This window comes from Mobula hypostoma, chromosome 20 (assembly GCF_963921235.1).
Source record: "Mobula hypostoma chromosome 20, sMobHyp1.1, whole genome shotgun sequence".
Classification (NCBI taxonomy): domain Eukaryota; kingdom Metazoa; phylum Chordata; class Chondrichthyes; order Myliobatiformes; family Myliobatidae; genus Mobula; species Mobula hypostoma.
The window spans coordinates 59,808,842-59,835,207 of record NC_086116.1 but is presented as its reverse complement, the minus strand read 5'-3'; the positions used below and the strand labels follow the sequence as shown (position 1 = coordinate 59,835,207).

At 39.6% G+C, this 26,366-nt stretch overlaps 1 protein-coding gene across 3 annotated transcripts in view; it reads left to right on the top strand.

The window, feature by feature from the left end:
* exoc4 (exocyst complex component 4) overlaps nt 1–26,366 on the top strand; it is a 572,850-nt gene that overhangs the window by 298,986 nt on the left and 247,498 nt on the right. For all 3 annotated transcript variants that reach the window (XM_063073038.1, XM_063073040.1, XM_063073041.1), the window contains exon 10: nt 23,872–24,091. In XM_063073038.1, the coding sequence (XP_062929108.1) occupies nt 23,872–24,091 (220 nt within the window). The remainder of the gene's footprint in view (nt 1–23,871; nt 24,092–26,366) is intronic.

The following is a 26,366-nucleotide window of genomic DNA, read 5'->3' as shown; positions in this document are numbered from 1 at the left end:
AGTAAGGACTAATTCTGCTAGACGGAGCAGAGTGGTGGTAGAGGGGAACTGATTAGGTCTGGAATCCAAAAAGAAGCGTAGAGCTTTGAGACCTTCCTGATGGGGGATGGAAGTATATAGGGACTGGACATCCATGGTGAAAATAAAGCGGTGGGGGCCAGGGAACTTAAAATCATCGAAAAGTTTAAGAGCGTGAGAAGTGTCACGAACATAGGTCGGAAGGGATTGAGCAAGGGGTGATAAAACAGTGTTGAGGTATGCAGAAACGAGTTCGGTGGGGCAGGAGCAAGCTGAGACAATAGGTCGGCCAGGACAGGCAGGTTTGTGGATCTTGGGTAGGAGGTAGAAACGGAAAGTGCGGGGTGTGGGAACTATAAGGTTGGTAGCAGTGGATGGGAGATCCCCTGAGCGGATAAACTCGATAGTGTGGGAGACAATGGCCTGGTGCTCCTTAGTGGGGTCACGATCGAGGGGTAAATAAGAGGAGGTATCCGCGAGTTGTCGCTGTGCCTCGGCAAGGTAGAGGTCAGTACGCCAGACTACGACAGCACCCCCTTTATCAGCGGGTTTAATAATAATGTTAGGATTAGTGTGGAGGGAGTGGAGAGCAGAGCGTTCCGAAGGAGTGAGGTTGGAATGGGGACAAGGTGCGGTGAAGTCGAGACGGTTGATGTCCCGTCGGCAGTTGGCAATAAAGAGATCCAGAGCAGGCAGAAGACCAGGGCGGGGTGTCCATGAAGAAGAGGAGGGTTGAAGACGGGAGAAGGGGTCATCGGTGGGGGTGGAAGAGTCCTTGCCGAAGAAGTAGGACACACAGGTTTGTGTGTCTGACCAGTTGATTGCTGTTCCTTTGCTTTCTATTTCAAACTACACTTTCATGTATTATACATTATACAATATTTGGCATTCATTATCATTTCAGAAGGACGCATAGAATAAGTGCAAATGTGTTTGGTAAGCCTATTTATTCCTCAGCTACCTTATAATACAGACCAGTTACCTAGGTCAAAAGCTTTAAGTTCCTCAGGGTCAATATCACAAATGACCTGACTTGGTCTAACCAAGCAGAGTTCACTGCCAAGAAGGCCCACCAGCGCCTTTACTTCCTGAGAAAACTAAAGAAATTTGGCCTGTCCCCTAAAACCCTCACTAATTTTTATAGATGCATCGTAGAAAGCATTCTTCTAGGGTGCATCACAACCTGGTATGGAAGTTGTCCTGTCCAAGACCAAAAGAAGCTGCAGAAGATCGTGAACATGGCGCAGCACATCACACAAACCAATCTTCCGTCCCTGGACTCACTTTACACTGCACGCTGTCGGAGCAGTGCTGCCAGGATAATCAAGGACACGACCCACCCAGCCAACACACTTTTTGTCCCTCTTCCCTCTGGGAAAAGGCTCAGGAGCTTGAAGACTCGTACGGCCAGATTTGGGAACAGCTTCTTTCCAACTGTGATAAGACTGCTGAACGGATCCTGACCCGGATCTGGGCCGTACCCTCCAAATATCCGGACCTGCCTCTCAGTTTTTTTGCACTACCTTACTTTCCGTTTTTCTGTTTTCTATTTATGATTTATAATTTAAGTTTTTAATATTTACTACTGATTTGTAATCCAGGGAGCGGGAAGCGCAGGATCAAATATCTCTGTGATGACTGTACATTCTAGTATCAGTTGTTTGGCGACAATAAAGTATAAAGTAATTACCTGAACCACAGATTTCTATATTTTATGGATGTGCATTTATTGTTAATGCATGGAATAAAGTTATGCAAGTAAAGTAGAGTTGGATTGGAGGCAGAACTTATGGATTTTTCATTACTTATGTGTAAAATTAAGTGGTGCAGTGGGTAAAGAGACTGGGTTAAAGTTAGATGAGGAATCGAATAAAGCCCTAGGAAATTAGATTGTATTATTTATATACAGACTGTTTCTATAACTCAAATATTTTAGGGCATGATGTAGAGAACTGAGAGTAATGAACCAAACTGATATTTTTTTTGTCCTGTAGTAAACAAAACGTTGTTTGTGGATCAGTAGTTAGCTCAGTTTACAGAATTAGCTTGTGTCCTATTTTTCACAGGCATTTGTTCTGAAAGGGGCCATTGCACAATTTGCTCAAGAGGGAGCAAAGATGGACAAGAGGCATAAACAACATTTACTCTCAGTCTGACAAAACTTAATTGGATTTTGAATTATTTTGTTTAAGGAATTTGTTGTGCGAATGCAGAAAGAACAAAGCTGAATCTATTTGTCTCCATTTCCCTTCATTTATGAAGCACTTTTTCTTAATTTACCTCACGAGGAACGAAGGAAGGTTTCTTCTGTTAATTTGGGTTTAGTGTGGGCACAGCAGTATCATGCAGCCTGAATTCCCCATAGCAAGTTAAGAAATTGAATTTGCCAAATCTGGTGACTTGCAAACTCCATTAGAAAAATCAATATGAAATTTCGAAGCTTTGTGTCAAAAGCTAATTAGTGGACTGATGTTATTTATGAAAGGAAGTCTGCCACACTGTCTACACATAATTTCAGCTTCACTGAATGACTCTTGATGCTCTCTGAAGTAATTTAGCCAAGCTTGTTGGTTAACACAAGTAGTACTCTGTACTATGATGAACATTCACCACCCCCACCTCAGGGCACTGGAAAATGGGCAGTGTGTCATCTCACTAGATTTATTTGCTTCCTCCGGACATGTAAAGAAATAACGGTAAAAGTAATCTCTGCTGTTTAATGTTTAATAAATTTTGTTGACTGTCAGCGTGCAGAACTCTTACAGTACAGATTTTCATTATGGTGTGGGAGAACTATCCACCTGCTTTATGCACTCATTTTTTTTGCGTTACGCAAGCTCCTATGATATCAACTTGAATACAAAGCACACATCATGTCCCATAATCAGGGGACTCACTATTTTGCCATTTTCAGCTAGATTTCACCATAGTAAAAGTACTTAGTACAGTATGAATTAGGTGAACAGAGATTAATCACCCATTCACCAAAACATATTGACTAAATAAAAGTAGCTTTCAAGAAAAAAGAAGGAAGGAAAGAAAGATTAGCTTTATTTATCACATATACATCAAAACAGGGGTCCCCAACTTTTTTTGCACTGCGAACCAGTTTAATATTGACAGTATTCTTGTGGATGGGCCGACGGGGGTGGGAGGGTGGCGGGTGTTCAAGTAGGGTTGCCAACTTTCTCACTCCCAAATAAGGGACAAAAGTAGCAGTCAAATACAGGATACTTGTGTGTTTACCCCGAGAAAGACTACCATGACCATGAAGCCTTGCGTGGGCACCTGTGTGCGCATGTGTGCACGTGCCAATTTTTTTTTCTACAAATCAGTTTTGGCTTTATCTTCCCAATTCAGTTAAGTGAAACTACACTGTACATACATTATTTCTACTTTATGTAGGCTGTGTGTATTTATTAGATCATTCTTGCTTTTATTATATGTTAGTGTTATTTTTGGTTTTATGTGTTTTTTGGTATGATTTGGTAGGTTATTTCAAGTTCAACAGTGCATGACGGGAATGAGGAAAGGTGCAGCTGACTCATATCGTTTTATATCGCCAAATCATATCGTTTCCTTGTGGCCCGGTGGTTGGGGACCCCTGCATCAAAACATACAGTGAAATACATCACTTGATTCAAATCAAGAATTGTTTTATTTTTATTTTATTTAGAGATACAACACAGAACAGGCCCTTCTGGCACAATGAGCCACACTGCCCAGCAACCCATCTATTTAACCCTAGCCTAATCACAGGACAATTTGCAATGTCTAAATAACCCATTAACTAACCAGTACCAGGACACTGGGAGGAAAACGGAGTGCCCGAAGGAAACCCACATGCACACAAGACGAACATACAAATTTTCTTACAGAGGACGCCAGAACTGAACTCCAATCTCCAACACCCCGAGCTGTAATAGTGCCGCGCTAACGGCTATGCTACCGCGGTACCCTATGCTGAGCTGCTCACTGCCACTTCCAAAAATTATTTCATCTCCTGTCTCTGCATAATGAATCTCTTCGTGTTAGTAATGCAGCGGTGTCTCTGAGGATGGCAGCATGATATAAACCATGCTGAGTGTGAGATACTGAAGGAGATTACGAAATAATGTACAATATCATACATCCTTCACATACATGAGGAGTAAAAATCTTTACATTACCTCTCCATCTAAGTGTTCAATGTGCAATCATACTAATTTATAATAAATAGGACAGTCAATGTAATTTTGAGTACACTCAAGTCAGCATGAGCTTTATCACAAACAATAACGAGGTGGCCTACAGGGAAGAAGTCATCTCTCTGATACAGTGGTGTCAAGAAAACAACTTCTCCCTCAATGTCGCAAAAACAAAGGAGCTGGTTGTGGACAGGAGGAATGGAGACGGGCTAATGCCTATTGACATCAATGGATCTGGGGTTAAGAGTGTAAACAGCTTCAAGTTCCTCGGCATCCACATCACCGAGGACCTCACGTGGTCTGTACACACCAGCTGTGTGGTGAAAATGGCACAACAGAGACTCTTTCACCTCAGACGGTTGAGGAAGTTAGGTATGGGCCCCCAAATCCTAAGAGCTTTCTACAGGGGTACAATTGAGAGCATCCTGACTGGCTGCATCACTGCCTGATATGGGAACTGTACTTCCCTCAATCGAAGGACTCTGCAGAGAGTGGTGCGGACAGCCCAGCGCATCTGTAGTTGTGAACTTCCCATGATTCAGGACATTTACAAGGACAGGTGTGTAAAAAGGGCCTGTAGGATCATTGGGGACCCAAACCATCCCAACCACAATCTGTTCTAGTTGCTACCATCCAGGAAGCGGTACCGCAGCATAAAAGCCAGGACCAACGGGTTTTGGAAGAGCTTCTTCCACCAGGCCGTCAGACTGATGAATGCACGCTGACTTAAATGTACTCTATATTACATTGATTGTTCTATTTATTATAAGTTATTATAAATTACTATGATTGCACATTGCACATTTGGATGGAGATGTAACGTGAAGATTTTTACTCCTCATGTATGTGAAGGATGTGAGAAATAAAGTCAGTTCAATACAGTTCAGGGGCTGTCAAGTTATTGTCACTTAACTGTACACATATATACTGTCAAACGAGACGTTTCTCTGAATCAAGGTATAAACCACAGTACACCCATAACACACATATAATACAATAACTTAGGAAAGTAAGGATAAAATCTACAGATGAATTACACATAAATAAACAAAGTAAAGAGCATAAATTAATACTGTCAGGTGCATAACAGATTAACCGGTGACACTTTGCATGCGATACGACAGGGGGTTCAGAAGTTTGAGGACAGAAACTGTTTCCACCCTGACCATGCTATTCTCTCGAGTTTGCGTCTTCTCAATTATCACATAACTATTGCACACTTCATGTATTAAATACTGTATTTAGAACTCTGTAGTACCAAGGTCACTGAGTGCATCTGACAATAAATGTTTTCCAAATGTTTTGATGATAAGTTGATTTTCTTGGTAGAAGTCCTTTAATTATCAGAACACATTGGCTCCGTGTGAGCAAAATGGCATTTATTAGCATCTCTAAGGTTATTACTCAAAATTACATTGTTCTTCCAAATGCCCAAATGATATAATTAAATAATTTCTGTGCTTAGTTACTTAACAGATGCTGTAACTGAGTGTGTATGTTAAAAGTATCCTATTCTAATTAAAAGATCTTCAGGTGATCAAGAATGCCTCAGAAATAAGCTAAAGAAGTTCACATGCCACATAACACTTGTCAGCTCGCTTTTAGGATTACCTTCATTGTGACAGTATTCTCTGTTAAGAGTCCTTTCATTAGGAAGGGAATTTGAGGTTTCTTTAAAAAGTCTGAAACTTCCATTACATTACTGTTGTCAAACCTATTTGTAATTCCTTGGCACCTGGAGATAGGTCAAGTTTGAACTAAAGAGCTGATTAAGCTGTCAGGCATTTTCAAATGTGTCAATGATTTTATTATTCAATTTACTTTTCCAATTGTCCTTTTCCTATGGTAATTTCTGAATTTTTGCGTGGTTGATTGATTACCCGCATCCATCATTTTCTCTCAGATCAGGGAAAACTGTAGAATGGCATTCGTTTGGATTGGAGCACTTGGAACATAATTCTTAAAGCTGTGGAATTTTTACTCAGTTGCCTTGAAAACTAAGACAGAAACCTAGAATTTTTCTTTACTATTTGATTGTCTTGTTACTTATTCAAGCTGGCACAGGTTTATCTAAATAGAAGTTGTACCTGAGCCTGTAAAACAAAAACTTTCTATCTTCAAAGTGGCTCATTATCTGTAACTTGTTGGTCCTAGTATTTAAAGTTCAAAGTTCAAAATAAATTCTATTATCAATGTACATATATGTCACCATATTACAACCCTGAGATTAATTTTCCTGTGGGCATACTCAGCAAATCTGTAGCATAGTAACTATAAAAGGATCAATGAAAGATCAACCAGAGTGTAGAAGACAACAAACGGTGCAAATGCAAATATAAATAAGGAGAACATGAGATAATGAGATAAAGAGTCCTTAAAAGTGAGATCATTGTTTGAAGGAACAGACACACAAAATGCTGGAGGAACCCTGTGGAAAAGAGTACGGCCCAAAATGTTGACTGTACTCTTTTCCATAGGTGCTGCCTGGCCTGCTGGGTTTCTGCAGCATTTTGTGTGTGTTGCTTAGATTTTCTCTTGTTTGTTATTGGTTGAAGGAACATTTCAATGATGGGGCAAGTGAGTCTGGTTATCCCCTTTCATTCAAATTGTTCTTGAACCTAGTGGTACAAGTCCTGAGGCTCTTGTACCTTCTACCTGATGGCAGCAGCAAGAAGAGAGCATGAGCTGAGTGGTGGGGATCTCTGATGATAGATGTTCCTTTTCTGTGGCAGCATTTCATGTAGGTGTGCTCAGTCGTTGGGAAGGCTTCACCTGTGATGTCCTGGGCCCAATCCACTAACTTTTGTAGCATTTTCCATTCAAAGGCATTGGTGTTTCCATACCAGGTTGTGATGCAGTCAGTCAATATACTCTCCACTACACATCTATCGAGGTTTGTCAAAGTTTTAGATGTCATGCCGAATTTCTGGAGACTGCTAAGGAAGTAGGGATGCTGCTGTGCTTTCTTTGCAATTGCACTTTTGTGCTGGGTCCAGGATAGGTCCCCTGAAATATTAACACCCAGGAATCCCTCTCCACCTCTGATCCTCTGATAAGGACTGGCTCATGGACCTCTTCTGAAGTCTATAATCTGTTAAGTTGAGTATTGTATTACTCAAATTGACAACTACAGAATCTTCTTTTTTGTTGCCAATTTTACTTCATTTCCAGTTATTAACCATGTTATCCTTAGATTATTGAATTCCTCTTTACTTCCCAATATTATATAAAGCTGGTTCATTATCAAAAATTGGAGGCGAGTGGATTCTTCAATCCTATGTTCTGTAGTCTGCTTTACTTGTCCACTAATTTTCAATTTTTTAAAATTTACTTAAAATAATCTACTCTTACCCATCCTTATCCTGAGTTCTTTAGTCTAGTTTATAGCTTATAATATGGTTACCACTGCTGAAATTTTTGGTGTCATACAATCAAAGCTGAATTAGGTGAAACTCATGCTTCTGTGGCTGAATGTAATATGGAGAATACTGTGTAACTGCGGTTGAAGTTCCAGTTGAAAAGAACTGCCCCTGGAGAACGCTCGGAGCAGAGTCAGTAACTGAAAGACCAGTGACACAAACATCTTTAGTCCAATGGAATGGTATTAATTTTCTTTTAAATTATTACATCCCTGAATGACTTTGTGACTATACAAAATGCCTGAACTTTTAAAATTTAATTCTCTTCTTAATGGGTCTTGCAATCTCTTGAGCTATGCTTGGCCTTTGTTATTAGTTATCAAAAATGCATTGGAATATCCCTTTGTATCTAATCAAGTACACAATGCACAGCTGGGTAATCACTGGGTGACCTAATTATTATTTGAAACAAACAGGATAAGGAGCTCTACTCTGAGTGTGAGTGTTCAAACAATTCCCTTGTTTATTCATTAAATCTGGGTATAATTGAAGAAAAGTTATGTTAATATTTGGTTTTCTGCTTATCCATAAAATGTTTCTTATAATTACTGCACCTTATAATATTAAACCAATTAAGTATGTATTTACAGTACTTTTAAATGTTGTTAGTATAACAAAGTAAACATAATGTTCAATGATCAATAGCTGCCCCTTCCCACCCCAGCACATACGTCAGTATCTGGTTTGTGAAGCTTTTTGCCTTATGATTTTATTTGATAGAAAAATAAACTGCTGATTTTTCCAATAAGAGTGAAACAAAACATGAAATGCTGAAAATTCATAGCAAGTGTTTCCTTAGGTCAAGGCACTGGCCTCTGTAGTATCCAAGACATCTTCAAAGATTGGTGCTTCAAAAAGGCGGTGTCCATCATTAATGACCCCAACACCCAGAACATGCCCTCTTCTCATTGTTACCATCACAAACTAGGTACAGAAGCCTGAAGGCACACACTCAGTGATTCAGGAACAGCTTCTTCCCCTCTGCCATCTGATTTCTGAATGGACATCGAACCCATGAACACTACTACACTACTTTTTTATTTGTGTTTTTGCACTACTTATTTAAATGAATTATTATATATATACTTACTGTAATTCAATTTTTATTTCTATTTTATCATGCATTGTCTTGTACTGCTGCCACAAAGACGACAAATTTCACGACATATGCCAGTGATCCTGATTCTGATTCTAATATAGAAGCTACTGATTCTAGTGTGGCTATTCTTAAAAAACGAAAATAAGAAGACAAAAAACTAGTTCACTAAGATTAGGAAAAGAAAAAGGGCAAAGTGTAATTTGGCACTGACTTTTTTCTAACACATGCTTTATCTTTATCAAGGGTCAAGTTAATTAATCCTCACTGAGATTTCCTAAATGTGGTTAGACTTGACATTATTTATACAAAATGCATCATTTCACACCTGTCCTCATTCAACCTCAAGCTTCAATGCTTTTGATAATCTTACTGTTCTGTTTATGTCAGCCAAAGTTTTGAACTGTCATTATAATATTCTACCTTTTTCAACATTAAGATAAAGCTTGCAAACCTTGATTCCAAACTTTAAAATGAAACGAGTTAAGGACTTCAAATGTTTTTTTTGGGAAAACGACTGTTCACTGCTCCCACTAGTCTGAAAACATCTCTCATCTCTCTTTATTTGCTGTGACTGCCATATCCATACCACACTTGTGGCTTTCAATCATTTTTACAAGCTTGAAGGATGAAACATGTATGTATGTAGCATCGTCAAAAAATAGACACAGTTTGTCTTGACCTATTCCACAATGGCTTTCCAAATCAAACCTTTACTAGGTTCCATTTTAAGTTAGTGAAATGAGCTTTTCTACACTAATGCAGTTTTACTTTAGTTTTTTTCTAGTCTCTTTCCATGATTACCTGTTAACTGCTTTGGCTGGAAGCCCATTGAAACCAAATGTTCATTCACCTCAAGCTGCAAATGCTTGTGGTGGATTGATAATTCCGATCTGGCGTCTGACCATCTGCAGTGCTTCAAGCACATGAAGAGCAAAATCTGTATACCTTAAAATACTAGAAGTTGCTTGTTTGCTTTCATCAGCAGCCCCTCATCCATCCATTGTATTGCTGGGACAATGAAATTATTCATAATTATTTCATTATATTCTTCACAGCCTTCATAGCTCACTGATTGTTTGTTCACACTGAACTAATGTTCATTATCAGTGATGTATGGTAATGATGGTAACAATCAGAATGGGAACCGAGTTTAATATCACTGACAAATGTAAGGAAATTTGTTGTTTTGTGGTAGCAGTACAATGCAATATAGTAAAAAAAACATATAGTAAATATAGTAAATTACAATAAGAAATAAATATATAAAAAACTAGCTTAACTAAATAGTGCAAAAGATGGCAAAAATAGTAAGATAGTGTTTATGGGTTGGTTGGTTGTCCATTCAGAAATCTGATGGCAGAGGGAAAGAAGCTGTTCCTAAAACATCAGTGGTGTTGCTTCAGGCTCCTGTGCTTCCTCCCAGATGGTAGCAATGAGAAGAGGGATGGAAAAGACATCAAAACAATATTTCAAAGAAATTTTAAGTAAATGGCAGGTATTTCTAAAGCACTATGAATAGTGGATGCGATAGATATGTATAGTGTTCTGATATAATCAAATTTAGAGATAATTTTAATTATAAAATATATTTACTGTGACACATTCGATTTAGATTTTTTTCTGTCTTGAAGGAATAGTATATACTTTGTCTTGAAGTATAGAATGTGTGAGAACTATGTACCTGGAATCTTTATTTACCTTGATCCCATTCCATTGTTTTGAGGCAATTTGAATATAGTTAATTGTTACTCAACTCTGTGGAATTGGATTTGGTTTGTTACTGTCACATGTACCAAGGTACAGTGAAAAACCTGTCTTGTATACTGTTCCTACCGATCAGATCATTACACAGTGGATAAAAATTACACAGTGGATAGGTGAAATAATAACAGAATAAGGTGTAACAGCTACAAAGAAAGTGCAGTGCAGGTAGATAATAAGATACAAGATCATAACAAGGTAGATTGTGAGATCAAGAGTCCATCTTGCCATTCAGTAGTCTTATAACAGTGAGATAGAAGCTGTCCTAGAGCCGGGGTGTATATGATTTCAGACTTTTGTATCTTTTGCCCAAAGGGAGAGAAGAGACTATGTCTATGGTGGATGAGGTCTCTGGTGTTGGCTGCTTTACTGAGGCAATGAGAAGTATAGATAGAGTACATAGTATAGAGGCTGATTGCCATGATGTGTTGAGCTGTGTCTGCAACTCTTTGCAGTTTCTTGCAGTCATGGGCATTTTGTGACTTGACTTTGTAAAATTCTGCATCTTGGTTGGAAAATGAGCTACATGAGCTCATTTCTAGAGTTTTCTAATTGTAGATGAACTTCACAAGAACCTAGGTGGGGGTAAGGAGGCAAAAAGGAGTTCTTGCTAGAGCAAGGAGAATAAGTGAGAGGAGCTTTGTGTGAGGCATAAATACCTGCTGAGACCACTTGCCCTGAATTTTGCTTAATTTAGTGTTATAAAATGTAGTGGAGTAGTATTCAATGACTTTATTTGTCCTGCTTACTTGTCTTGAGGGAATGGAGTTCCACGTTTTGTAGTAACTCAGGAATTGGAAATAGTGTCACAGACTCTTGGCAATTTACCTGCAGGTTAAATTTAATACTTGCAGCAAAGTAGTGAGATCTGTACATGTACGAATGCACTTCACCACAGACCAGTCACAAGGATTATCAAGTGCTTCTTGGTGAAACTGAAGGTTTGTACACAAGGAATATACTCTAAGCAAACAGAGTTTATTCTTCATTGACTTTTGAAGATGAAGTAAAGGAAATAAAAAATAAACTTTCAGTTTAAAAGTATGTTATTATATTTTGTTATATTTTTTAGTAATTAAAAAAATTACAACTATGCAAAATTCAAGCAGAAACGTGTTTTGTTGAAGACCTGCTACAGCTGGTTTTATCATATTGTGCTGCTGGGTATACAAACACTGTGGCAATAAAAAGGAAGGGGGAAGAGGCCCAATTAAGATACCTTGCTGCAACTGGCAATTTGTTGCACCGTTAGGAACATTCTTCCTACACACTCCACTTTCCATTAATTGAGAAATCGTGTTTGCTCATTGCTGCAGGAGCTCATTATCCAGAATTGCCCAGGGGATTGTTGCATATTTATTTTTCAGATTTTTTTTTACTTTCTGGCCAATGTATGCAAATTGCATTAACCTCATCTACCATTTTCTTGGTAAGTTACCAAGTGCTGAGGAACTTCGGAGTAATGTGCCAGTTCATTTTTATCCTCAGTCTAATCAGAGCCTTGCACGTTGGCAACAAGCCGATGGCTAAGGGTAAAGTTCTAAGGGTGGAAAACAAACACTGGCAGGGCCCCATCAGCGCTAATGCATTCTAAAATTACATTAGATGAGACCCAGGATCACAAAATACTGGATGCCAGCTACTGAATTTCAGTTTGTGCAACGTGTATCTTTGTACATGCTGGAGAATTGTGTGTGTGTGTGTGTTTTTTGTCTTCTACTATGAAAAAAAACTTGATCATACTATTGGACTGTTCTAAGAATCCATGAATATTACTGCAGCTCCTATTGTTTCAAGATTTAACTTTAGCAAAGTTCATCTGTTGCTACTGCGGTGACACACAGCAATACTGAAACGCTTGAGTTTATCTCAATAGGTAATCTAGTCCAAGATTTGAGGTGGCTAGGATAAACTTATTGAGCTTTATGTCAGATGTTTGGTAGGTTGATAACTGAATGTTTGTAATTGAGAGGGAAGAATGTTGATTTTTTTTATACTTTTCAAAATAGTACTTATAAGCATTTAGTATCTACAGGTAGCAATATTTTGTATTTATACTTTATACTTTATTGTCGCTAAACAATTGGTACTAAACATACAATCATCACAGCGATATTTGAATCTGTGCTTTGCACTCCATGGATTACAAATATTAAATATTAAAAATATTTAAAATAGTTAAAATTAGTAAATATTAAAAATTTAAATTATAAATCATAAATAGAAAATAGAAAACTGGGAAGTAAGGTAGTGCAAAAAAACCGAGAGGCAGATCCAGATATTTGGAGGGTACAATCCAGATCCAGGTCATTTTCTGTTTTATTTTCTGTTGTTTGATAATTTTAACATAAAATTTAAGAAAATTATGTCATTGACGAGTTTGGAGCATATTTGGTAATCTATGAATCTAGAAAACACTAGCATTAGAAGATAACTGGTACACCTTAATTTCCCTTCAATTCAAGTTTCCATAAGATACAGGAGCAAAATTAGGCCATTCATTAGGGCTCACTTATTATCCCTCTCAACTCTATTCTCCTGCCTTCTCCCCATAACCTTTGATGATATCATATATTAACTGTTGAGTTTCAAAAGGAAGTTCCTGCAGGCCAATTGTGATATCTTGATTTTCCCTAGGAATGCATTTTATTTTATTAATATATAATGAGTTAGGTGAAGGCATTAACTCCATAGTGTAGAATGCCACATGATATTAAAGAGAGTTACTTATGGAGTCAGTGAATCAGTAATCCTTTTCTACTCCCATCATGGTTAAGAAATTGTACATATCAGTACTATTGAACATTCACCATTGCTTTCTATATAAAAATTGGTGGATTTTGAAGTTAAAAAAAAACAAAAGTACCTGAAAGTCACTGAATTTTAAAATAACTAAGTCTACAAGGTTGAGGTTCCCTTTTCAAAATCAAAAGAGAAAGAGAAACGTGGAGTTTAGGAATTATTTTGTCATCGTCTTTGGATTTATAGGTACAAGACAGGCCTACTGATCCAACTCGTTGCTTCCACTACTGTGATTTAAGGAAAGCATCTTATCTCAAAGCATTGTTATTTTGGATTTAACCAACCATCAGAAATGTAGTCTACATGCAACAATTAGCCCAATCTGTAGCAGATGCTTGATGACTGATGGGCACCACCAACATCTAACCTTTTTATTTCTTTTTTTAGCATGCAAGCAACCTTTTCTATTTAATTATTTTGTACCTTGTACAGAGAGGAGAATCGGGGTTCGGTAAAACTGCAGTATCCAGCAATTTTGGGAGTCTCTTTCTTAGCTTCTTATAGCCTTCCATACTAAATTAGATGCACAATTATGTTCCCACAACATTGTGTTCAGTTAATACATCAGCTGTACATCCAAATGATCTGTACCCCATTGTAACTCTCATTATGATGTATCAGTGATATCGCAAAATTTTGTCGGGTTTTAATGTCTTCAATGCCTAGTGTTTGTACCATACTTTGATGTGTTCGTTGTCTCATGGTCTCATTCAAGTCTTACTTTCTATTTCTGTTGGGTATGTCGTACTAGTAATCGCATTTCAAGTGTCAAAGACATTGATGTCATCAGCATGAATGAATTCCAATGAGTATAAGAACGTCTGGAAGTTACCTCAAATGTGACTAAATATGTATTGGTGTTTTAGTATTTTTATGAAGAGTGCCTCATCATCACATTCTCTTGAAAGGACTCATGATAATATAATTTGTTGAATAGAAGAGGTTCCTCCTAATTGTGTGTGTGTGTGGCCTCCATCGGTTGTGGTTGACCTATGGGTACTGTGCCTCTGGTAGTCACTGAAGCAAAGCTGGAGTGGCTTCTCCAGGGTGCAAGCCATGGCAGAGTTGATATGGAGATCCGTCTGTTGCCCATGAAGTGGGACCCCCCTCTCCGTGCTGATGACAGGTCCAAAGGACCGACGAAAGTCGATACAGTTTGGTGCCAGCAGCATCGCAGGAGTTGCCGTGCCGGTGCTGGGTACAGCAGTCAGCTGTCTTCGGGACTCCGACTCCGGGTTTTTCCTCGGGGTTTACTCCCAAAGCCTTTCCCGTGAGCGGGTATAGCCGCAAGGCAGCAGAGGTCTGAAATCAGAGTTTTCCCTCTCCTAGGTGAGCTACTATCCGCGGTTAACGAGTCCCATCTGCCTGGAGCAACTGGTTTTAAGGTGCCAGTGACCCGCCTTTGCCCCTTCTGTCAGTGAGAACAGCTCCACTGGGCATAAGAACTATGCCACATGTGAAGGCCAGGAGTTGGACTTGGTTGTCAGAGGCTGTTTGAGACGCACGCCAGGAAGAGCATTTGTTTAGCAGTGGGAGCTTGTCCTCACTACCACCCTTCAGTTATGACTACCTTTGGAGCCTCCTAATAGTGATTCCTCCATTAATTAAAACATTGGTGATGTAGCTCCTCTTTATAGATGGAATATATTCATTTTTGAAATGACGTTGGATGTTTCATGAACAATTCCATGTCATATAAATTTGGAGCAGAAGTCGGTCACCCAGCCTCTCAAGCCTGCTTTCAATCTCCTTGTGATAACCTTTCACCACCTTGCCTCTCATGTATATATTCAGAGCCTCAGTTTCCACCACCTTCAAGAAAATTCCAAAGACTCTCAAACCTCTGGGAGAAGGTTTTAAAGCTGACCTTTTTTTAATCTAAAAGTTATAGTCATCTCTGATGCATACTGTACATCAGTGGTCCCCAACTACCGGGTCGCAAAGCATGTGCTACCGGGCCGCGAGGAAACGATATGAGTCAGCTGCACCTTTCCTCATTCCCTGTCACGCACTGTTGAACTTGAACATAGGGTTGCCAACTGTCCCGTATTAGCCGAGACATCCCGTATATTGGGCTAAATTGGTTTGTCCCATACGGGACCGCCCTTGGCCCCTATTTCCCCCTCTAAGGTGGAGCGTTCCTATGAAACCTTTCGTGCCGAAATGGCATAAAGCGAAGAAGCAATTACCATTAATTTATATGGGAAAAATTTTTGAGCATTCCCAGAGCCAAAAAATAACCTACCAAATCATACCGAATAACACATAAAACCTAAAATAACTCTAACATATAGTAAAAACAGGAATGATTATGATAAATGCACAGCCTATATAAAGTAGAAATAATGTATGTACAGTGTAGTCAGGAAGATTAAGCCAAAACCGATTTGTGGAAAAAAATGGCACATAGGCGCATGCGCACGTCACATATGCACAGGTCACGCATGCACACACAGGTGCCTGCGCAAGGCTTCATGGTCGGGGTAAACACAAGTGTCCCGTCAACACACACAAAAAACGCTGGTGAACACAGCAGGTCAGGCAGCATCTATAGGAAGAGGTACAGTCGACATTTCGGGCCGGGACCCTTCGTCAGGATTTGACTGCTACTTTTGTCCCTTATTTGGGAGTGAGAAAGTTGGCGACCCTAACTGTAAAAGACATGTTGAGGTGAGTTTAACTCGACCTGAACAACCTCCCCCACCGGTCGGCCAGTCCGCAAGAATATTGTCAATATTAAATCGGTCCGCGGTGCAAAAAAGGTTGGGAACCCCTGCTGTACATGATGTTTTTTCAAACCTTTTTTTTTGCATAATTTTGGGACTACTATGATGAAAATGACCAAACTTAAGCATTTCACCATCTCCACCAACTAAAGATTGAAAGTGTCACTTTTATTATTTAAATTTGAAAATGTCCTGAAACAAACGTAAAAATTCTGATACTTAGGCGTCTTTAAAATATATTCAGTAGTTTCATTGACTATTACTTAGCATTCCTTAATGAAAGGACATTAGCCAAATATAATCAACACACACAAAATGTTGGAGGAACTTAGCAAGCCAAGCAGCACCAATGGAAAAGAGGAAACAATCAACATTTCGGGCCGACATCCTTCATCAGGACTGGAGTAAAAAGATGAGTCAGTTTTTCTTTAGTCTTCAATAGGTGCAATAGGTAAATTTAATGTCAGAGAAATGTATACAATATACATCTTGCAATTCTTTTTCTTCACAAACTTCCACAAAAGCAGAGTGTCCCAAGGAATGAATGACAGTTAAATGTGAGAACCCCAAAGGGACCCCCCCCCAGCTCCCCTCTCCCAGGCATAAGCAGCAGCAAAGCAATGACACCCCTCCCCCGCCAACAAAAATAGCACCGGCAGCCCCCACTGAGCACTCAAGCATGCAGCAAAGCATTAATAAAGACACAAACATGCAGTACCCCAGCGACTACTCATTCACCCAGTATTTGACATACCACAGGCTCCCTCTCTCTAATAAGGGAAAAAGAGATATCCCCATTTCACAGTGAGGGGGGGAGAAATAACAAAACAACTTGCTGATTTACAGTGTTAAAAGTCTCTTATGTCACTTTTTCTGAGATCTGTGCACGAAGAACTCGGGTCTCTGGGCACACAGCCAGCAGCCAGCTTCTGCTTACAATCTTCTGTCCTCCATGACGCATCAGGCAGCAGCACTGGCCTTGAGTCTGCCTGCTTCCAGAGCCACGGAAATCCAGCACCCTGAAGGCATGCTAGTCTTCCAGGCCGCATTCTTGGCCAGTGGTGAGGCCCCAAGAGCGGGTCCCATTTCCGCAAGGAACCGAAGTCAGCGTGTAACTCCAGGTCTTCAAAAGAACCTTGAAGAGGGAAAAAGGGATATCAAAGATAGAAATAGAGCTGTTTCTGAAGATGCGCGCAAAGGAGTCACCATTAGGCGCCATTGTCCTCCTAAGCTTCGCCCTTCAGTCTTGATGAAGGGTCTTAGCGTGAAACCCCGACTATACCTACTCTTTTCCATAGATGCTGCCTGGCCTGCTGAATTCCTCCAGCATTTTGTGTGTGTTGCTTGGATTTCCAGCATCTGCAGATTTTCTCGTTTGTGAGCCATATATGATAAAAGGTATGTGTTACTTTTATCAACCAAATTCTAGAGTTCCTCCATTTGACACAATCTGCCAAATGGAAAGGAGAGAGAGTTTTAGGTAATGAGTGGGACTTTTGGCTTTGGGTTCTCTGTGGCAAGAATGTGTCTAGGATTAAAAGCATTATTGGAAGTTAAGTGTTCACCAATTTTGCCTAGGAATGACATTGCCCAAGTAATCAGTGGGACTTTGATTTTGGGCTTTCAAACTTATTTTCCACTTAAGCAACAATGGCAAGAATGTGTACAGGAGACTGAGCATTATTTGAAGTTAGCTGAGACATGACATTTACCAATATTGTAGCTCTACTTTCCTCCCAGTTTTACAAATACTTGTGGATAGGTAAACTAATTGGCTACTATGCATTTCTCCTGTTATGTAGGTGAACGGTAGAATCTTGGAGAAGTTAGTAAAACTGTGTAAAGACAAAATGGGATTAGTGTAAGAAAAGCAGAAATTAATTTGTCTTCCTAATTAATTGACGTTTCTACATGCTGACTTTCTGTGCTTTATGTACAGCAACAGACAACTTTCAATAGAATCTTTCCTTTCCACCAATAATTTGCCTTTCTGTTTCTCTCAGTTTGGCTGATATTCTTGTCTCCTCAATTCATTGTCTTTGAGCCACTGTTCAAGAGACTGGTGTTAATTCTGCTTAGGTCAAGGAATGAAGTTTGTTTATTGATACAATTGATTGGTGCATTCAGTTCCTATTGTGAAACTTTACCTGTTATGTCATGAAGCTGGGTCAAGAAGTCAGTCTCACTGAGAAGTTCAACCTTACAGTTATTAAAGTCAATGCAATTGCCATATTATTAAACAATAAGCAAAAAGAACCTTCGGTAATTGGTTTATATAATCTTTTCTGAAGAGCAGTTTTGGCATGTACACTTTCATACAACATTCAAAAATGTTGTTACTCATTCTTTACAACAAAGCTAAAATAAGCTTATTAAGCAGATTGTCACAGTTATAATTGCAATTTTGTAGGCAGACTTATTTCAGGGAAAGAATTATTTGCTGCAGTGGTCTCAAACAGTTTTTCTGTTGTTTGAATTGGTTCGTGCACAAATGCCTCAGTAGATATGATTGAATTGATAATGTGCAATGGGGAGGGAAAAGAAGGAAAACCTTGTTGTTTTCCAATCTAAAAGGATTATTTCCAGTGAGTGATTATGCATAAGTAACAGAAGGGAAATAGCGGCTACTACACCTCATCTTAGATTATGCATCGGATTCTATTGTCCTTGATATTAGACCATAAATGAGAAGATTTATTGTGTGCAGTTTTAAAATGTTTCATGATGGGATTTAAACCCTGTCCTGGTCCTCTGCTATCAAGTCTTACTTTATTTACGTTAGTACTTTATGATGTGATTAATTAATTAGTTTTTTTTATTATGTATTGCACTGGTCTACTACCACAAAACAACAAGTTTCACAACATGTCAGTGATATTAAACTTGATTCTAATTCTGAATTACTTTCTGTAAAAACTTTCTTCATTAAGGTTGCCATCAGTATTATATTCATGTTGAGACTGTTTTCCTGGTGTGATACTGATGTGGTATTATTAAGTTTGAGAAGGGGCTGAACAATACTTAATTTGTTTTGAGATCTATTTTCGTAAAAGTTATCTAGAAATAAGTTAGATTAAAAATGTGATTTTATATATTACATTAAGAACATTTATTGCAGACTCATTGGAAGAGATCTGCACACTAACTTGTAGTATCTGTTCAAAAGATACCAAGTTTGTTTTATATATTGGGGCTCCAAATGAAATGTGACTATAATTACTCCATGGGGAAAGCAGAGGAGAGATTTTTCCCCTCTATTTTATGGTTAAAATCATTTAAATTGAACAAACTACCAGTAATTTCCAGTTACATTAATTGGGCCTTTTAGTATCATTAAATGGAAGATAATAAATAAAATAAAAGATGGAATTACATCTTTAGAAAGAGGTGACATAGGGTAGAGAATGTTGAATCTTTGTGGGTGGAGTTAGGAACTGCAAGGGTGAAAATAACATTATGGGAATCATATATAGGCCTCCAACTAGTAACCAAGATGTGGGGTTCAGATTGCAAAGGGAGCTGGAAAAGACATGTAATAAGGGTAATAACACAGTTGTAATGGGGGAACTTCAATATGCAAGGGGATTGGGAAAATCAGGTTGGTGTCAGATCACAAGCGGGAATTTGTTGAATGCCTACGAGATGGCTTTCTAGAGCAGCTTGTCCTTGAGCCCACTTGGGGAAAGGCTATCTTCGACTGAGTGTTGTGTAATAATTCAGATTTTATCAGGGAGCTTAAGGTAGAGCAATCCTTAGGAGGCAGTGATCATCATGTGATGGAATTCATACTGCAATTTGAGAGGGAGAAGTACAACTCACATCTGTCAGTATCGCAATGGAATAAAGGGAATTACAGAGGCATGAGACAGGAGCTTGCCCAGGATACTGATGCGGATTACAGCAGAGGTAGCTGAAGTTCCCAGGAATAGTTCATAAGGCACAGGATAGATATGTCCTACAGATGTAGTAGTTCTCAAGTGGCAGGGGTAGGCAATCATGGCTGACAAGAAAAGTTAAGGACTGTACAAAAGCCAAGGAAAGGGCATATAATGTTGCAAAAGTGAGTAGGATGTTGGATGATTGGGAAGTTTTTAAAAACCCAACAAAAGGCAACTAAAAAAGCTATAAGAAGGGAAAAGATGAAATATGAGGGCAGGATGCTACAAGATTTTTCAGATTTATAAAGAGTAAAAGGGAGGTGAGAGTTGATACTGGACTACTGGAAAATGATGCTGGTGAGGTAGTAATGGGGGACAAAGAAATGACAGATCAATTTAATGGGTACTTTGCATCAGACTTCACTGTGGAAGACACTACCAGTGTGCCAGAGGTCCATGAGTGTCAGGGTGCAGGAGTGAGTGCCATTGCTATTACAAAGAAAAAAGTGTTAGGCAAACTCAAAGGTCTGAAGTTGGATAAGTCACCTGAACCAGATGGATTACTTCCCAGAGTCCTGAGAGGGGTTGCTGAAGAGATAACAGATGCATTGGTCACGATCTTTATTTTTGATTCTGACGTGGTCCCAGAGGACTGGAAGATTTCAAATGTCACTCCACTCTTTAAGAAGGGAAGAAAGCAGAAGAAAGGAAATTATAGGTCAGCTAGCCTAACCTCAGTGGTTGGGAAAGCATTGGAGTCTATTATCAAGAATGAGGTTTCAAGGTACTTGGAGACTAATGATAAAATAAGTCAAAGTCAGCATGGTGCCTGTCAAGGGAAATCTTGCCTGACAAATCTGTTAAGAGTTCTTCGAGGGAGTAACAAGCAGGGTGAACAGAGGAGAGGCAGTGGATGTCATTTACTTGGATTTTCAGAAGGCATTTGATAAGGTGTCACACATGAGGCTGCTTAACGAGATAAAATCCTGTGGCATTACAGGAAAGATACTGGTGTGGATAGAGGAATGGCTGACAGGCAGGAGGCAGCGAGTGGAATAAAAGGGACCTTTTCCGATTGGCTGCCAGTGACTAGTGGTGTTCTTCAGGGGTCAGTATTGGGACCTCTGCTTTTCACAGTGTTTATCAATGATTTAGATAATGGAATTGATGGCTTTGTGACAAAGTTTGCGGATGATACAGAGATAGGTGGAGGGGTAGGTGGTGCTGAGGAAACAATGCAGTTGCAGCAGAACTTATTCAGATTGGAAGAAAGAGCAAAAAGTGGCAGATGGAATACAATGTTGGGAAATGTACGATAATGCATTTTGGTAAAAGGAACAATAATGCAGACTTGTATCTAAAATGGGGAATATCAGAGGTACAGGGGGTCTTGGGAGTCCTCATGCAAGACTCCCAGAAGGTTAATGTACAGGTTGAGTCTGTAATAAAAAAGGCAAATGTAATGTCGGTACTTATTTCAAGGGGAATAGAATATCAAAGCAAAGAGATAATGCTGAGGCTTTATAAGACACTAGTCAGGCTGCATTTGGAGTATTGTCAACAGTTTGGCCCCGTATCTCAGAAAGGGTGTGTTGTCTTTGGAGAGAGTCCAGAGGAGGTTCACGAGGATGACTCCAGGAATGAAGGAATTAACCTATGAAGAGCACTAGCAGCTTGGGGCCTGTACTCACTGGAATTTAGAAGAATGTGAAGGGATCTCATTGAAAGCTACTGAATGTCGAAAGTGGATGTGGAGAGGATGAGGGTATCCAGAACTAGAGGGCACAGCCTCAGTATTGAAGGGTGTCCTTTTAGAACAGAGGTAAAGAGGAATTTTTTTAGCTAGAGAGTAGTGAATCTGTGGAATTCTCTAGCACAGACTGCGGTGGAGGCCAAGTCAATGGGCTTATTTAAAACAGAAGTTGATCATTTCCTGATCGATCTGGGCACCCACAGGTATGGCAAGAAGGTGGATAGATAAGGTTGAGTAGGAACCAAGATCAGCCATGATGGAATGGTGAGATGGGCTGAATGGCCTAATTCTGCTCCTATGTCTTATGGTCTAAATTTTTTCTTTTCATTTCAAATGTTAGGGGAAGGAAGGTATTATTTTCTACTGTTTCTTTTCATTGCCCTCTCAGTTTTTGAATTTCTTTTTGTTTTTGCTTAATGGAGCTTATTAATTGTAGACTGTTTATTTGGCATGGTAGCTTAGTCATTAGCACAACACTTTACAGTTCCCGCCACCGCCTATAAGGAGTTTGTATGTTCTCCCTGTGACCGTGTAGGTTTCCTCCGGGTGCTACGGTTTCCTCCCACAGTCCAAAGACGTATCAGTTGGTAGGTTCATTGGTCATTGTAAATTATCTTGTGATTAGACTAGGATTGAATTGGGAGATTGCCGGGCGCATGGCTCGAAAGACCGGAAGGCCCTATTCCGCACTGTAGCTCAATAAAGAAATAAATAAATCACAAGCCAGCTTCAGAAATCCGTAGCTGATCAGAAAAATAAAAGCTTGATGTTCATATCTGCCCCATCCTCCACCTCCATACCTTTTCCATCTTTTGATGTTTGGATCATTTTAGTGCCCCTTCTGTACTAGGAGCTGAACAGAAGGTGCAAATCAAATGTTGCCTAAGTTCTTTAGGAACCAATGCTGTAATATTGTATTTCTTAAATTACCAGTGACTAAACACAGACTTCACCTCCACTCCTTGAGTCCAAGATGATTGTTTACCTTTGATTTTCTAATCCAAGCAGAATTAATTGGGGGACAGTTGCCCGGATTTGGTGAATGGAAATTTGGGCAATATTTCTGCTTCCAGGCACAGCACAGGATTTCTTCACTGGAAGTATACAGGGTTGTTGTGTTTGAAATCACCACCAACATTTATTGCCTTGTTTAAGCAAGAATTGACATCTGGGCCACACACATAAAAATGAGTACTTATTGAAGAGTTATGTCCCAGTAGAAAATTTTAAATGTTTGGAAAAGAACAGGGAAACTGTAGGATTGAAACTGCACAAAACAGCAATCTTAAATTTAAATTCAATCTATCTAACATTAGATTTTACAATTAAAATCTATTCACGTAAAAGGCTATGGCAATGATCTGTCAACACCCTTGGCTCAACCTGGCTTCACCTGGCTTCTGGATCAAATATTGTGATGCTATCAATTACTACTTGTGACTTGTTCTAGAACATGGGTCAGACCTCCAGTGGCAGGAAGTTTGATCATTGCCCTGCTTAAGAGGACAATATTGAAAATACAGTACTGTTCAAAATCCTGAGGCACATATGTGTAGCTAGGTCGCTGAAGTCTTTTGCACACTACTGCAAGTGATTTTATGTATTGCGCTATACTGCTGTCGCATGATATATATGAGTGAAAATAAACCTGGTTCTGATACAGGTCTTTATTATGGACTGAGAGTGGGAAGAGGGCAGGGAGAAGGAAAACGTGCTTGGGAAAAGGGGAAGGGAAAGGGAGCGAGTGGGAAGCACCAAAGAGACATTCTGTAATAATTAATAAACCAATTATTTGGAATCAAATGACCTTTCCAGGTTTGTCAGGGCTGGATGTGTCTGCACCTGCACCACTTCCCCCCCCCCCGCCCCCAGAACTCCGTCCCTGCCACATCCCTGCCACAACACTCCACCCTAGCCATTCCCAACAGCTTTTGCTCCCGCCAGATTTACAAACTTGCTCTCCGCTCCATGTTGACAAATACAGTACTGTGCAAAAACCTTTGGCAAAGTAGTAATACATATGCCTAAGACTTGCACAGTACATGTAATTCTTCCAAATTTCTAGGAGATGCAATCATTCTCATAACTTGTAAAATTAAAATATGCCACTCATTTTGCACCTGAAAAATCAGAGTGTAACAAGCTAAGTACTTAATATTCTTTCGTCTAGTGTATTTGTCTGTTTAAAATGCTTACTGAATTCTCAACCAACTCCTCCTGTCTTTCAGGTTTATTCAGGAGATTGAAGGGGCCATGTGGTCAGGCTCTGGTAAACAGTGTCCTCTGCGAGAGTTCCTCACCATGTACATCAAGAACTTCTTCCTAAATCAAGTTCACCTGGATGTTAACAAAGAGATTGAGGCTGCAACCAAAGTAGCAGATCCTTTGAAAGTGCTGGCCAGTGCTGATACGATGAAAGTGTTGGGAGTGCAACGGCCCCTCCTTCAGGTAACACATGACAGATGCACATAAACGTTTGTAGTGTGAATACTTGTTTTTTACACATTGCTTACAAGTACAAAACTGAGATCTTGGCTATTCTTTGGATTAGGTTGTACATTCAATATTTATTCTGTTCACTCAATTAACTAACCTGGCCCCATAATAAATGGTTATTTGTGAAGGGATGTACAAAGGCCTGATACTGTCATGTCTTCATGGGTCACATTTGGAGCCATCAACAGAGATAAAAGCACTCGGTAGCAGGCATTGTATTGTGTAGAGGAGATGTTATTACCGATCTTCACTGACTACTCGCTTCATGAGGAAATTGAAGATCTATTTGCAAGGGGAGTGTAATAGCCTGGTTAAGATTTCTATTGCTATGTTGACAGTATTTTAGCAGTTTTCTGCAAAAGCTGTGTGTCCCACTGGTAGAATGTTTTGGTTTAGGCTAAAAATAAGAAAACCTGCTGTTCAGCTTAGGGATGTTATGTCAACCAATCAGTACGGTGGGATCTGGAGAAAATTCAAGAGAGGGCGGGGCAGGGAGAGATCCGTGATGGACAGTAGTCTGGTTTGGGGTCGTTTTGGCGGGAGCTGTGGAGCGGGACAGAAGGGAAGATGCCGCAGAATGCCGTTGGAGAGTCCCTGTTGCACGAAGTGCTTTCTGCAAATGAATGGCTCTAAGGAGAAGGGCCAGCACTCTTATGAGAGAACCAGTTTGTTCAAGTTGGACTTCAAGGGAAGTTCAGAACGTGGGTACTTTCACGCAACTGTGGCTTCAGCATGTGAGTGTAAAAGACAAGTTTTGAGCCTGGACTTAAAAGAGTTGATGGAGGGGGCAGATCTGATAGGGAGGGGAATGTTGTTCCACAGACTAGGGGCTGCAATAGCTAAAAAAGATAGGAACCTATGACTGCAGTGGCAGGAGTTTGAAAATGTCCTTGAACTCTGCAGCTAGTTGCTCAACCAAGATTTTCAGTACCCTGCCAGGGACACAATTGGGGCAAACATTGAGTAGCATTTCTAATATAGAAACAAGAGCAGATTGTTTTTATGCTAAGTGTCTCTGAAATTGTATAAAATACCTGAATTAACATTTGAAACAGACTATTCCAAAATGTAATAATTGCTAAACACAATGTTGGGTAGTTGAGATCCTTGTACACACACTCAAAATGCTGGAGGAACTCAGCAAGTCAGGCAGCATCCCTGGAGGGAAATAAGCACTGGATTGTTTATTCCCCCTCTATAGATGCTGCCTAACTTGCTCTGTGTATGCTCCAGATTTCCAGCATCTGCAGAATCTCTTTTTTATAGCTGAGATCATGACTGGTTGGGATAATCAGATATTTTGTTTGTTGTAATTTTATGGTTCCATTCTGAAGGAATAACGTTCTGTATTTACATGATTTGTTAAGTGAAATTTTTTAATTATCCTCTGTGATAAAGACATGCTGCTTTCAAAGGTGTTTTATTTTGCACTACTTTAGCACAGGTCAAGAGAAAGGGAAGATTGAAGGAAAAGAATCCCATTTCTTATCTCTTGACAACTGACTCACATTTAACTTGCTTGGGTATTGTCTTTGCACTTTGCTGATGCTTCCAGTATCTAACATTTAAGTGCCAATAATATCAAAGTCAGCTTGGCAGCTGCTTATAAGTTATTGTTTTCTGAGGGGCCCATCTATTTTAGTCATGTCACAACAGAGCTCAACATAATTCTAAAAGACCTCCATGTTTGCATAATATTCCTATATCTGGAAATCTGAGCTGAAACATGTAAATACTGCAATCATATAATCATATAACCATATAACAATTACAGCACAGAAACAGGCCATCTCGGCCCTTCTAGTCCATGCCGAACTCTTACTCTCACCTAGTCCCACCAACCTGCACTCAGCCCATAACCCTCTATTCCTTTTCTGTCCATATAGCTATCCAGTTTAACTTTAAACGACAACATTGAACCTGCCTGAACCACTTCTGCTGGAAGCCCGTTCCACACAGCGACCACTCTCTGAGTAAAGAAGTTTCCCCCTCATGTTACCCCTAAACTTCTGCCCTTTAACTCTCAACTCATGTCCTCTTGTTTGAATCTCCCCCATTCTCAATGAAAAACGTCAACTCTATCAATCCCCCTCGTAATTTTAAACACCTCTATCAAGTCCCCCCTCAACCTTCTACACTCCAAAGGATAAAGACCTAACTTGTTCAACCTTTCTCTGTAACCTAGGTGATGAAACCCAGGCAAAATTTTAGTAAATTTCCTCTGTAC